The sequence below is a fragment of the Macrobrachium rosenbergii genome, chromosome 56 (genome assembly GCF_040412425.1).
Source record: "Macrobrachium rosenbergii isolate ZJJX-2024 chromosome 56, ASM4041242v1, whole genome shotgun sequence".
NCBI lineage: Eukaryota > Metazoa > Arthropoda > Malacostraca > Decapoda > Palaemonidae > Macrobrachium > Macrobrachium rosenbergii.
The window spans coordinates 23,646,095-23,661,094 of NC_089796.1; the positions used below are offsets into that span (position 1 = coordinate 23,646,095).

The 15,000-nt window shown below is 36.4% G+C and overlaps 1 protein-coding gene across 4 annotated transcripts in view; it reads left to right on the forward strand.

Annotated features, from left to right (window-relative positions):
• Window positions 1-15,000, forward strand: part of LOC136836470 (E3 ubiquitin-protein ligase Mdm2-like) — a 72,330-nt gene that overhangs the window by 5,960 nt on the left and 51,370 nt on the right. For 3 of the 4 annotated variants that reach the window (XM_067100738.1, XM_067100736.1, XM_067100735.1), the window contains exon 2: window positions 1,674-1,996. The exons of the other annotated variant lie outside the window; for it this stretch is intronic. In XM_067100738.1, the coding sequence (XP_066956839.1) occupies window positions 1,703-1,996 (294 nt within the window). In that variant the 5' untranslated portion in view covers window positions 1,674-1,702. The remainder of the gene's footprint in view (window positions 1-1,673; window positions 1,997-15,000) is intronic. 4 annotated transcript variants of the gene reach the window in all.

Below are 15,000 nucleotides of genomic sequence, written 5' to 3' on the forward strand. Positions count from 1 at the left end.
CATTTAAGGTGAATATTGAATTCATATCAGGTGAACATTGAATTCATAGCAGGTGAATATTGAATTCATATCAGGATTGTGTTGCCTTTCAACCTATGAGATTTATATAGTGTGGTTATAATTTTGGTGATGTGATGCTCAGTAAGTTAGAAATATCCTGTTTTTTCCTTCAAATTCTGTCATTTTTCATGGAGTGTTACCTGTGTGCACTAAATTGTTAATGGAGTGTAAGTACAGTACATATACCTATATAGCTATATCAGCATTAGCTGTAAGCTTAGCTAATTTTATACACCATTTACTTTTCAAATTACAATGTGTATGTATGTACTTACTGAATTTTATACATGCTTGTGCTTAATTTGTAGTGTGTATTTCTTGTACAGTATTTATTGCTGTCCGGTTCACTTCTGAGTAAATTTGCATGCTCTGTCTGTCAGTTGGGTTGGCGTAAATATATGCTCTGCATACTCTTGCAACAACTGTAGGACACAGGCCCTAGTTATTAGATTGACGAATTATCAGATATTTCCTAGAACAGAACATTGGAATTGCCAATGGATCGTTTACTTGTGACACATTTGACAAGTTTATATGTCATGTGTAGGTTTGGTTTTAGCCTTGTTAAATATAAAAAAAACTTTTGATCTTGATGTAAATTTTTTTTATGAAAATATCTATTCTCTTATTTAATAATAATAATTAAAGACATTGTGAAGTTATACATAATTTGTATCTCATGTTGAGTAAATACATAAGCTTAACATTCACAGATGCCTCTGATAAAGCTTAACATTTGCTGATGCCCTTGATAGTTTTCTAAAGGCATTTTGGAATTTCATAGAAATGAATGAAAACTTACTGCTGTTGATTGGACCTTTCAGATTATGCAACGCTATTAATGGTTCAATGATATACAGTACATTATCTTTGCCCACTGGTACTGTATTTGACATCCTAAAGGATGTGTCCCAGTTATGCAGGAGATTTGTTTGGAAAGCCAATAAAGTTCATTTAATTATGTGTTATTCAAAACTGGTTTGAGTGCATGAACATCTTGAACATTGTGACAGACCTTTTTAAATTTTTTTGTGACCAGACATTTTTTAAATTTTTATATCTATACAAGTAATCCCTACCCCCATTCCTAGCCTGTAAAGTTATAAAAAAATAAAATGAACGTATTGGCAAATGTTCATTACTGCAGGTAATACTTACAGTATATCCAGTTCTTTATGTTGACCTGTAGTAGTATTGTAGAATATATATTTTTTTTCTATTTTGTTTATATACTTGCAGCAAACCAATACTTGTGCAGAGAGAGAGAGACTGACTGACTGTGTCTTTTAGGACAAGTGCTGTTTCTTTCATTGCTTTAATTTAGTTCTTGGGTTACTCTGTCTGTGTTTGTGTGTTAGTTACTATATGCTTTCACTTGTATGCTTCTCTTTTAAGTAGATTTGAATTTCTTTATTTAGATTTGAATTTCCTTATTTTACTCTTAAGGCTGGATATTCACATCTTACTTGAGCATCATATCACAGTAACATCAGTTATGTAAAGACCATAGCTGATTAATGTCCTTGTGACTTTTGTACATTTTTAACAGTAGCCATCAAAAGGTGGTCTACTTGCTGCACCAGACTTGGCGGTGATTTGAGGAAGTATTTCAGGGTGGAGAGGAGAGGAGAAGGCTGGCATAATGCCTCCAGAATTGAATGAGGTGACACGCCCACTGGCTGTGCCCTCACCCCAGAGCTGTGGAAGAACCATCTCTGCAGGCCTCCCTCCTCCCAGACCAACAGACGTTGGGGGGGAGGCTCGTCAGACAAACTGTCCGTCAATGACAGGGTCTGCTGGAGAAAATGACACTGCTGTGGCAAGGGCATCTGTGGGTGCCACATCCACAAGTTTTGCCAAACTCCTCATAGCTCCAGACCTGAGAGCTGTTTTTGCTGAAGTAGGAGCCACCGATAAAGCTTACTCCTTTAAAGAGGTAAAGCATATGCCTGTTATTTGAGATTTGTAGTCAGAAGTTTTCATGAAGTTGTAGATTTATTTTAGTAGTGGAAAGTTGTAATGAAACTGTAGATTTATTTTGAAGTAGAAAGGTTTGTTGTAGGTTTGTGAACTCTTGATTCAGAGTCAGGGCTGTTTTGAGGTAGAGTTGGACTTGTTCTAAGAAAAGTAGGTATTGAGTGTTTGTTGTATTTGAAATGGATAATGCTGCTTTGCTTGGCTCTGTGACCTTGTTTGTACAGTTCTTCAAGGGTTTTTGCTGCTCTAGAAAAAAATATCAGATTTCATGTGAAAGAATATGAAGAGGAAAGTCGAGATATTGGTTTATGTTAATACTTTCTTTCCTTGTTAAACAAATTTGATATACAATTTCAGGAAGTACAAACACACTTAAGAACAGCAATGGTGTTATTCTAGACATGATTAAACACTGTATGGTTGATTGAGTAGGAATGTTAATTAATGGATAACTTATAGACCTATTGGACATGAGTCAGAATTACCAGTTTTTTCTCAAGAACAACTGAGAATCTGATTTTTTTTTTCATAGAATTAAGTGACCTGTGGTAGGAAAAGTTTATATGGGAATTTGTATTTTTTATTTCTTCTTGGAACAATTTTCCTGTCCTCTACCTCTCTGGATCCTGTGCATAGTCAAGTTTTCACACTGCCATTAGTTTTTTTTTTCTTTATATTTTGTTAATTGTAAATTCTGACTACTTTGCTTTTTTTTCATGTAAAGAGTAGCATAGTATTCATGATGAATGGGGAAAGTTCTTTGCTTTCTCAGCATGATTATTGAGTGAAATGTTCAGCACTCTGCAGGTTTTTTCTGTCTGGGGCAGAAATAGCGATTTTGTTTTACAAATGTGAGTGTAGGATGCAGTTTTAGAAATGTACTATCTTAGCCTGTTATTAATGGAGGAAATGTTTTGTTTCAGGAGATAAAAAAATCATTTATGCAATTTGGGTATACTGTATTGTGCTTGAGTAGAAAGTTATGATTATTGTGGCCTTTTGCCCTTAAATGGCATTATGACCTACAACTAACCCTAACTGCAGTGCATTATGCCTTTTGCCTTGAGTCTGTCCCCTATGGTCTCTTACCAAGCTCCCTATGGTCTCTTACCAAGCTGTGTAATCTTTATTAGTTCAATTTACAATTTGCATTCAAGATAAAATCTTTGGGAGGTGTAAGAATATCCTAACACACTGGTCTTTGTAAACTAATTTGCAGTGTTATATTGCAGCCTTATGCACGTACTGATAATGGTAATTATATGGGAGGGGTGTCATATGAGTGTTTATTAATTGTTGTTTGCTCTGCAAGAAATTCCTAAATTTCCTTGTGGTAGTTTCTGTATTTGACTTTGAAAGGGGGTAAAAGAAAAACCAGGCAACATTTGTAGTGAATCTTTCTTTATGTAAAAGTAGTTTCGAAAGGTTTTTCTAGTATGTGAAAGTTAAGTTTATTCTGTGTGGTTTGCTGGAAAAAAAGATGACCTCAAGTGCATCTTGTTATAAGTAGGAAGAGAGGTAGCTGTGAAATCTTCCTTTTTAGCTTATTCATGGTAATTGCTCTTCCTATTATTTTGCCAGCCTTTTTTTTAATCCTGTGATTATGAGCATTATGTAAGGTTTGAATATAGTGTACTAGAGTTAAATTTTCTTCTTGTACAGTATACTGTCCATGATTTCTACAAGAGCTGTGATACATACAGTAATTATATATTTTTTTAACTATATATATAATAATATATAATATATATAACATGTATAATATATAAATATACAGGCAGTCCCCGGTTAACGGCAGGCTCAGTTAATGGCGACCCGGTTTTACGGGGCTTGTGTACCGATGAAAATCAGCAATTTTTGGTGCTGAAAATTGCCGATTTCTGCTTATCACCGCCGATAATTGGGTATTCGTGCTGATACATACCTAACAGAGGTGCCGATAACCGAAAATTAGCGCTTTTCAACGCGATAAGCCCCAAAAATTGCTGAAGAAGCACCAGAAATTGCTGATTTTCGGTTAGTGGCAATTTTTGGTTATCAGCACACCCTCAGAATGGAACCCCGCCAATAACCGAGGACTGCCTGTATATAATATATATATATATATATATAGAGAGAGAGAGAGAGAGAGAGAGAGAGAGAGAGAGAGAGAGAGAGAGAGAGAGAGAGATGAAGCTGAAAGTGTAGATGTAGCCATTGTCAATTGTTTTGTTAGAGAGAGAGAATATATATATATATATATAATATATATATATATATATATATATATATATATAATATATATATATATATATATTAACATATATATATATATATATATATATATATATATATATATATATATATATATATATATATATAGAAGAGAGAGAGAGAGAGAGAGAGAGAGAGAGAGAGAGAGAGAGAGAGAGAGAGAGAGAAGAGAATGAAGCTGAAAGTGTAGATGTAGCCATTGTCAATTGTTTTGTTAGAGAGAGAGAGAGAGAGAGAGAGAGAGAGAGAGAGAGAGAAAGCTGTAGTTATGCCATTAACCATTGTCCAATTGGTTTGTTTGGTTTCTAATATGAACAGGAGTTCTTACTTTCTTGGCCGTGCCCGATCTCTTTCTATGCTTTTACTCATTAATGGCAAGTAAATTCTTAAACATTAAATACAACTGAATTATGATTAAGTTATGGCAATATCTCAAAAAAAAAAGTCAAACCAGATCTTAAAAAATCACCGAAAAAAATCATAGATACTTTCCACCTAAATTAAACTAAGTTATAACAATCACATAAAATAAAAAAAAAATTTAAACATCTCCCTTAATTGCAATAAAATAAAATAAAATATAATCTCCCTTAATTGCAATAAAATAAAATAAAATATAATTCAGGTTAGTAAATATAAATATTGGAAAAGTCTTAGTAATCGATTAGTAAATTTGTTGCCAAAGAGTTTGTGTCTAATTAATCTCAAAGTATGAGTCTTTTGTGTTTTTGAAAATGTGAAACAGAATTATTCACATCATGGTAGCTTTAATAAAAAAAAATAAACTTTGTGTGTGTTTATATGTATGTGAGGATATTCAAGGACTTATCTTTGCCATCTTTGAATCTGGTTGTCATCTGCGGGCATATGATATTCTTGGCTGCCTTAGTGGGATGGAAAGTCAGGAAACACGTAGCTGTTTGCGTTTTTTGTTGCCGGGATCTCTCTCTCTCTCTCTCTCTCTCTCTCTCTCTCTTGCTGAGCGAAACACAGTATGCTTGTCCTGTGCTGGTTAAGTGAGGGTTACTTTCCTTCCAAATGCTGCAATCAGACAACGTGAGACTATCTTCAAGCTGTTTTGCCAGCAAAAATCAACCTCTGCTGGTCAGGAAATTCGGTTGTAAACCGGCCATGTTTTAATTTGTTTTCTTCTTTGAAGGGTAAACGTGTCATTCTACTTCTGTGTGTGATGCACTCTTGGATTTTTATTTAGTTGTGGAGGGGTTAGGACCCATGGATTTTTTGTAACTTAGAAGGGGACTGGAAGTCCTGTCCCAGGAAGAGGTCATAGCCTCAAGGAAGGTAAGTAGCTACTGCAAGAGTCTAGATTTTTTATCTTTGAGGCCTTGTGACCCGTAGCTTGACGGTGGGGAGAATCATCCTCCTTCAGTTCATACCCTTCATTGTAATAAGGTTGTGTCCGTCAATGGTGGCCCCATAGGGGATCTGATCTTCTCTTATGAGGGAGATTTGCACACCAGTGTCATCAAATGCTGTGACCTGGTAGGTGGGGTAGCTACCTCTGTGAGGTGCCACAGATATAGGGCCTTTGGCTGGAGGGCCTAAGGTTTTTGGATTTGTCACAGCCAAAGCAATGGCGGTTGGTTTTGTTTACTAAGGCACTTTGCCCATAGAGCAGAGTGTCCTTGAACCTGACAAGCGGTGCAATAATTTTTGCTGTAATCTTGGCGTGGCACTGGTCCATTGGCGTGTGTAGGCCCTTTGTGATTCATTCCAGAGCCAGACATGGCTTGGTTTGGCATGATCTCATTGGGGGACTTATCAGGAGTTTCTGACTGATTCCCAGCCTTCAAGCGGCACTGTTCTGAGGAGTGCCTTTATTATTTTTTTATTTATTTATTTATTTTTTTTTTTTTTATTTACAAAAGCTGCACAAGGGCTTCTTGTTGGGGTGCCCATTCTTGGGAGGGGGCTGACCGGAGGTAGGGGAAGAGGGCCAAATCTTGAGGCCCCAGGAACTGGCTGTAGGGTGGGGAGTGTCCCAGCGGTCTACCAAACAGCAGCACTCATCAAGCGTCAGAGGGTTCTTATTGCAGAGGTAAGTAGCGAGGGCCAGAGGGCTGTCGTGTAGGAAGTCCTCGAGCTGGAAAGTTTCTATAATTTCCTCTGCAGAGGGAGCATGTGGGATTCTAGCCACCACTTGAGCGCTTGGGACTTATGGCTTGCCCGGTCGGCCCATGTTTGACCTACCTCCTTTGGGTGTCCTCTCCAACGTTATGGCCTTCCAGACCTCAATAAGATTTCCACGGTCTGCTAACAGGACGGAGCGGAATGCAGTTTGGCCCTTTCCCTCTAGATGTTTCAGCAGGAGCGTAGAGATTTCTGCAGGCTTGGGCTTGAAATTCCTGAGGACCTCTTCCACTTGGTTGAGCCAGGACTCGGGCTCTGGGTCACTCCACTTTGGCATCATGGAGCTGGTGGCAGTGATAGATTACAGTGGAGGTGTGGTTGCAGGGCTGTGGACCCCTTGAGCGGTTATGGGGAGTTCATGGGCATGATCCTTCTCCTCCTTTGCCAGCCTTTCTTGCCTGTCTCGCTCTTCCTTATTTAGTCTCTCTTGCCTATCTCGCTCTTCCTTGGCCTTGCTTGCCTTTCTCGCACTTCTTTGGCTTCGCTTTCTTTCCTTTCTCGCACTTCCGTGGCTTCTCTTTCTTTCTCTTTTTTATCAACCCAATCTAGCGGTTCTTGGCCCTTGAGCCCCATGGGTTTTCCAGCAGTGACTAGGGCTGTGATTTCGTTGGAGCAAGAAGCCATATTGCCGAGGTGTCGATGGGAGTTTTCCTATTACAGGGAGCAGGTTATATTATCTCAGCTGAGCATAATTCGCAGGTTTGAAGGACAGTCTTTATCTGAGTCATTTGGAGAATGAGCTCTTGGATGCACTATCTAGTAGCTTGAAGAGTGTAATGAGGTCGTAGGTGAACATAAATTACTGTATTGTACTGTAGATTGTTCAAAGAACAGCTCTTAAATGAAGGTAACTAGTAGCTTGAAGAGCACAGTGGGTTCTTTGGTGAACATAATTCATAAATTGTTCGAAGAACGTGCTCTTAAATGAAGGTAACTAGTAGCTTGAAGAGCTTAATGAGTTCTTAGGTGAATGTAATTTATAGATTGTTCGAAGAACAGGCTCTGAAATGAATGTAACTAGTAGCTTGAAGAGCATAAGGGGTTCTTAGGTGATTGTAATTAATAGATTGTTCGAAGAACAGGCTCTTAGATGAAAGTAACTAGTAGTTTGAAGAGTGGTATGGGTTTTTAGGTGAATGTTCTTAATAAATTGTTTGAAAAACAGGCTCTTAAATGAAGGTAACTAGTAGCTTGAAGAGCATAATGAGTTCTTAGGTGAACGTAATTTACAGATTTTTCAAAGAACGACTCTCAACTGAAGTTAACTAGTAGCTTGAAGAGTGTAATGGGTTCTTGGATAAACGTAAATAGTGAATTGTTCGAAGAACGTGCTCTTAATTGAAGTGACTAGTAGCTTTAACAGTGGAATGGGTTTTTAGATGAACGTAATTAATAAATTGTTTGAAGAACTTGCTCATAAATGAGCTGAGTAGTAGTTTGAAAAGCGAAATGAGTTCTTACGTGAACGTAATTTATAGATTGTTCGAAGAACAGCTCTTAAATGGAGATAAGTAGTAGCATGAAGAACATAATGGTTCTTAAATAAACGAATCTAGGTCGGGTGCAGAATGTAAGGTTCTCAAAGACACAAATTTGGGGAGTCCTTAGAACGTAAGGGTTCGTAAAGTGAACGATTCTGTCTTGTTCTTGAACGTAAGGTTCGTAATTGGATGATATATCGTGTCCATAGAACGTGGGTGTTCGTAATTGAATGAATTGAAGGGGTTCTTAGGACTCAAAATATAATATCTCTACGAAGGATCAAAGTCAATTACAAACAAAAGAAATCACTTATGACTTTTACACTGCTTTGCTGAATTAATATGCTGCGAACATCAGTAGTAATTTTCCTTTTCTAGAAAAGGATATTAAGCAGCATTTAATTAGTATAAAACAAAGTGAGATAATTACGTAATTGGTGAAGGTTTGTAAGGAAATGATTCTAACATGTTGTAGGATGTAAATGAACGACTTTAAGGAGTTCTCAGAACGTAAAGGTTTGTAAGTGAATGACTCTGGCATGTCGTAGAATGTTAAGGAATGAATTTAGGATGTTCTGAGGACGTAAATAAGGTTTGTAAGTGAACGACTCTGGTTTGTTCTTGGACAAAAAGGGAAAATTCTCAAAGGAATTAATATAGCGTGTCCATAAAACATGGGAGTTCGTAATTGAACGGATTTATTATGCTGAGAAACACCTATAGTTGGAACAGGCAAGTGTAAATCTGCATATGTATATAAATCTGCAATATGTATGTGTGTGTATATATATATATATATTCTTGTATATGTATATATATTGTGTATATATATATATATATGTATATATATATATATATATATATATATATATATATATATATATATATATATATTATATATATATATATATATTCATATATATATATATATATTATTATATATATATATATATATATATATATATATATATATATATATATATATATATATATATATATATATATATATATATATATGAATATCTATATATCTATGTATATGTATGTATATGAATATATATGAATATATATATATTATTGATTGATTTATTTATTTATATATTACTCAACAAGATTTTAGGCCACCTCACCTGAAAACAAATAATTTTAGCAAGTGCGTAAGACTAATGTTAAAAAAAGGGAAATAATTTTTTTTTATATTTTATTGACCTTTTATTACTTAGTTCTAATATTTAGTAGGATTCCCCTTGCATTTAATAACCTCCTTCAGTCTCTTGGGCACAGTCAAGGCAAGATTACGTAAAGTTTCCTTAGAGATGTTTTGGCAAGATGTGCAGATTTCCTTCTCCAGCTTTGGGATGGATGACATCTTTCCCTTGAAGAACTCGCTTGACGATCTCCCACAAGTTCTCTATGGTGCTTTTATCGGGGCTATTCCCTGACCATTCATTAATATACTTAACTTGACAGTCATTAGTGTATTCATTAATATACTTAACTTGACAATCATCAAACCACTGAGTAAGAGATTTAGCCGTGTGGGTCCTGGCTCCATCCTGCTGAAAAACCGTAGCGTTTGTATCCTCAAACGCATCAGGCAAAATGTCGTACACTAACTTCAGATAATTATACTGGTTAACTTTTTCGTTCGGTGTGAACACAAGAAGTTTTGCTACACCATAGCCTGTAGAAGCACCCCAAACCATAAGGGAATCTGTGTGCTTAACAGTCCCTTCCAGATACCGAGGGTCAAGAGCATCACTTCCAACCTTGCGATAAAAATTTCTTCCCCTATTACAAGTCACCGTAAACGTTGATTCATCAGACCAAAGCAAGCTCATCCATTGAGCCTCATCCCACACACTTTATTTCTTTGCAAATTGGACCCTTTTGGCCTTCACTTATGGGTGAGAATCGATTTCTTAATCGGGCGGTGGCTTGTGTAACCAAGTTCACTGATACTGCGGTTCATGCTATGAACTGAGACCTCGCCAAACAATTGTGGATTGGTTTCTTTCAATTTTCTTGCTGTCAGGCGTGGGTTACTTTCTAATTGACGCTTGAGAACAGTCAGACTTCGATCAGAAGGCTTCATAGGCATACCAGGGCACCTTTTTTGAGATGGCACCTCATTGTTGCCACCTTCGTTAAATCTGGCAACCCAGCGTCGAACTGAACATCTGCTTACACCCAGCTGATCTGATATCTGCATGTTTTAAGGCCAGATTGGTTCAGTGTACATATCTGTGCTATCATCTGTTGACTCAAATCACTCTCTTTGCTCGTGTTAAGGTCACAGGCCAATAAAGTGATATGTGGTAGGCAAAAAATGCGGTGGGAGCGCAGACGAAAAAATAAACACAGCCCATTAATAAGCCACCAAACATGTGACTGAGAGCTCTCTCCTTGTCGAGTGTCGAAGCACCTCCCCTTTCCCTACATGCTGTAAGCGGCCTAATGCCATGATGAAATTTCTTCTCAAATTTTCTGTTCCTTCAAAATTCAACAAGATATCAGGCCGCTTGATGGTCAGTGGCCTAATATCTTGTCGAGTACTGTATGTATGTATATATATACAGTATAAGGCCAATCTAGGAAAGATGTAGATGTACAGATAGCCTCACTGGAGTTGAGGCGAATTACCACCGATAGAGAAATATGATAACTCTGTGAAGTAGTAGCAGTTCCTGGATATGCAGTTTATGAATCTTTGCGCATAAAGGTTTTGTAAGGAAGGCGCTGATTGGTAAACTCTTCTCTGTTTTCTACATATAGTTATAGCATATAAGTTTCGCTGATTTTATGAGATATAGCTACCAAAGTACATAATTAACATGATTACTGAACATATTCTCTCATTCTGCATGTAAAATGGAAAATCACAGCTCGGTGAATAACACTTGAAATTCGTTGTAATGAATTTGTAAAGTAATTGTGTGTGTGTATATGTGAAGGGATAAAAGTTCTCTCATTTTGCTCTTTATAGCATATTCTAAACATATAAATTAGGATTTTGACTGCCACTCCCGTCCTTAGGGCGAAATCGGCTGCGCGTTTGCGAGTTGGATAGACTGGTTTTGCGAAGGGTTTGTCTACTATCATGGTGAGGTTATTAGAGGTTGTTATCTAGAAACTTAACCGTAATGAGCCAAACTCTAATGTATCTGATAATAATGATAATAATGGTAGTACTGCTACTACTATTACTACTACTACTACTACTAGCCGACTTCAAATTGTCATCGGGCAGCATTTCACTAGAGAAGACAATTTGTCTGTTACAAATAAAAAAAAATAAGAAAATATTTTTGAATGAATGCCTAGGAAAAATCATGTCAACCGAAATATTAAAAGGTGATATTTCAAAATATGATGAGTAAGGTATTCAAGTGTATGATTATAACCAATGGTAACTGTGTCTGTGATGTTTGTTTCTTCCTTTCTAGGTGAGGGGGTATTGTTTAACTAGGGAATTAAGGGGCGGTCTTGTTACTGGGTGTTATGATGTTCAGGCTATTTAGGTGTATTATGATAATGTTAATCATTCAGATAAGTTTTATGTTAGTTAGATAACAAATAACTTATCGATGAATTATATGACTTCAGATTAGATAGTACAATCTCATAGGGAGTGAACTTGTTTTATAACAGAGATGAGCTGGTAATCATGGGTCAAAGCTGAGCCATTTGAATCTAGATCACGGAATGAAGAAGGCACAATGCTGTTGCTTCTGCAGGGGATGATCGTCGGAATGAGCGAAAGTGGTGTGTCCCCAATGGAAATTGCAGCAGAGGTTGCACTTTCCAGAGCCATTGTTTATCGGTGGCTCAAGAGGTGGCAGGAGACAATTCAAATAGAAATTTTATTTTGGAAAATTACTTGAATTAAATACGTTCATATATGTTGTTTTCCACGACATAATTTGGTAGTGATATTCTGATGGGCTCCAAACTTCATTTGCATATGCAGAAAACATTTCACGGGTGTATGGTGAAGCATCTTGTGCACTAAAAAATTAAAAATATATTTCTTGATATCTAATATTTCCAGATGTTTGCATTATCCTCAGCATAAATCAGACATTTCCTTATCTAACATTATGAAATCCTAATGCACAGTAATCACATGACCGTTGTTTAAAAAAAAAAAAAAAGAAAAAAAACGGGGCTTAACAAGAGGAAGTTAGGAATTAGTAAGGGATCTTGGTAAAGATCTTGAAATCCAAAATACAGTACAACATACTGTAGAATGAAAGTTGTAAGCATGTGAAAACAATGTAATACAGCATATCAAAACGTTTATCACCAATAAAAGACAAGAAAAAAAGAGGGTGAATGAATAAAGGTAACAACTTCATGTGAAAGAATATAACTGTCCCTTTAAGTCTTGATTAAAGAAATAAGATTAGCACGATTAGAAAGAAGATATAATTTTATTATCAAATCACTTTCTTCTATAAAGAAATACATTTTACTTTTTACATCAGCTCTACAACCATAATGAAAGAATGTGATAATTTACAAAGCAGTGGCGAGATAAGCAATGCTACCCTACATTCTTCCCTCAATGGACACATTTACAGTGCTTTATAATTATGCACTCGAATATTTCATGCTCTATAATCTAAAATAGTTATGTTTAGTAGTAACGAACCACCATGAAATAAGTGTCTTGTTAGAAACAAATCAATTTCTCTCGGTAAGCAAAAGTGTTAAATAATCGTTGGGGTCCGTTAGTGGATGATGATCGTCATATTAGTATTATAATGGTAGATCAACTGTACTTGGGGTGGTGTTATTACAGTTACGATTTCTATATAACAACAGATCCTCATCCTGTAACTGCCTTTACTGAAAAATGCAATGAAAACCTTATCGTGGAATGGTGTGCACTAACGTTATAAAGAGAAGGCCAAACCAACTTTATAAAAGCATGATCAGTGGGTCATAAGGATGTGAATGGCAGTCAAAATCCTAATTTATACGGTTAGAATATGCTATAACGAGCGAAATGAGAAATTTTATCCCTTCACACACACACAATCAATTACAAATTCATTACAACGAATTTCAGGATGTTATTCACTGAGCTGTGATTTTTCATTTTACATACAGAATGAAGTATGTTTAGTAATCAGTAATATGCTATAACTATATGAAAATCAGAAGTTTATAATCGGCGCCTTCATACAAAGCGTCTATCGCGCCAAGGATTCATAAACTGCATATCAGGAACTACTACTGCACTTCAGAGAGTTACCATATTTCTCCATCGGTAGTAATTCGTCTCAATACCTCAAAGCTGACTATGCGTATTAAGCAACATAAGTATTCCGTCAAACTAGATAAACATCCAATGCTATATTAATTCATTAAAGTGAAAACTCTCACAAGATAAATTGGACTGAAAGTTCAGTGATTGCCAGATCGAAAGATTTCTCTTCAAGAAATCTTTTGGAGTCCGCTATTATACAGCTTATTCCAGCTGTAATTTCAACCTTAGGCCTGGCATGTATTATTTGGACCCCTGTATTAGAAATATGTTCAAGAATGACGTAAAAAGATAAAATCACTGACTTAATTACAGATTAGTTACCTTATATATATTTTCTATGTATTCATATGTTTAATATAATTTTTAATATGTAAAAAATGTTCATCTTAAAAACTGTTATTGTTTACAAAAAAAAAAAGAATTTTGTTGTACTATACTCTATTGGCGCCTTCTTGGCGATTTAGCCGTTGTCCCCTATGTTGCCAAATGTACTTCTCTTGAGTTTTTAAAGGCCTACCCTTCCCATTTACCTTTTAATCCGTGCTTCTGTCAAGGAGGTTTTAACCTCCTGGCGTTTGATTAATGTCTCCCTGCGAGCAGTATACTTCTGGTGTTCCCTATTGCCTCGACAGTCCTTGAAAATATTTCCATTCCTCCAGGTCTATGTTTTCATATAAGCCTAATTGAATCTCTTTGGACCTTCCTTGTGATTATCTCATGCTACTGGCCTTGCGCACTTTTAATTTACTTGTTTTTGTGTCAATTTACTGTGTATATATATATGTCTATATACATACATATATATATATATATATATATATATATATATATATATATATATATATATATATATATATATATATATATATATATATAGAGAGAGAGAGAGAGAGAGAGAGAGAGAGAGAGAGAGAGAGAGAGAGAGAGAGAGAGAGTATAGCTGCAGTTTTACCAGACCACTGAGCTGATTAACAGCTCTCCTAGGGCTGGCCTTGAAGGATGAGACTTATTTCGTGGCTAAGAACCAATTGGTTACTTAGCAACGGGACCTACAACTTATTGTGAATCCGAACCACATATAGCGAAATGAATTTCTATCATCAGAAATAAATTCCTCTAACTCTTCATCAGCTGGCAGCGGGATCGAACTCCGGCCCATCGAATGCGGTCTGAAGCTCAACCAACTCGGCCAACAAAGGGCTGTGAGAGAGAAAAGAGAGAGAGAGAGAGGGAGAGAGATTTAGAAAAGGATTGTGTGTGTAGACAGATAGAGCGCAGCATAAATATACATAGGTTACACAAATAAGATTATCGGCAGCTATTTAATTTATCATCTATTCATAATATGGTCCTTCGTTTCTTTCCAATAAGAGTATTCATAACATTTTCTATTCATATGTCTTCTTTTCTCTGATTAAATCAAGCGTTGGTACTTCCTTCCTTACATAAAAGTCTAAAACAGTTCTACATAAAACGCTCTTGTCAAAATCGTTGAAATCTGTCACAGTTCTCGGTTCTAGGAAAATCGCTGTGCCGCATCTCTCTTCCGTATCTTTGCAAATCCTGCTGATTGTTCTCTCCAGTATCATTGTTGCTTCTGAGGTGCGTTGCAGAGTTTTTCTGATATCCACAATGGGTCCACGGTTTGCCTTTTCTTTAGAAAAGTACTTAACGACCCTATGAACGATTTGTCGAGCCTATGGATGAAGATTAATGCGGGAACGAGGACTTCCATGTTATTTGTAAGGCGACAGACTCCTTAATGAGTCAGTGAGTGTTTTGACTGAGCTTCCCTTGTGGAGG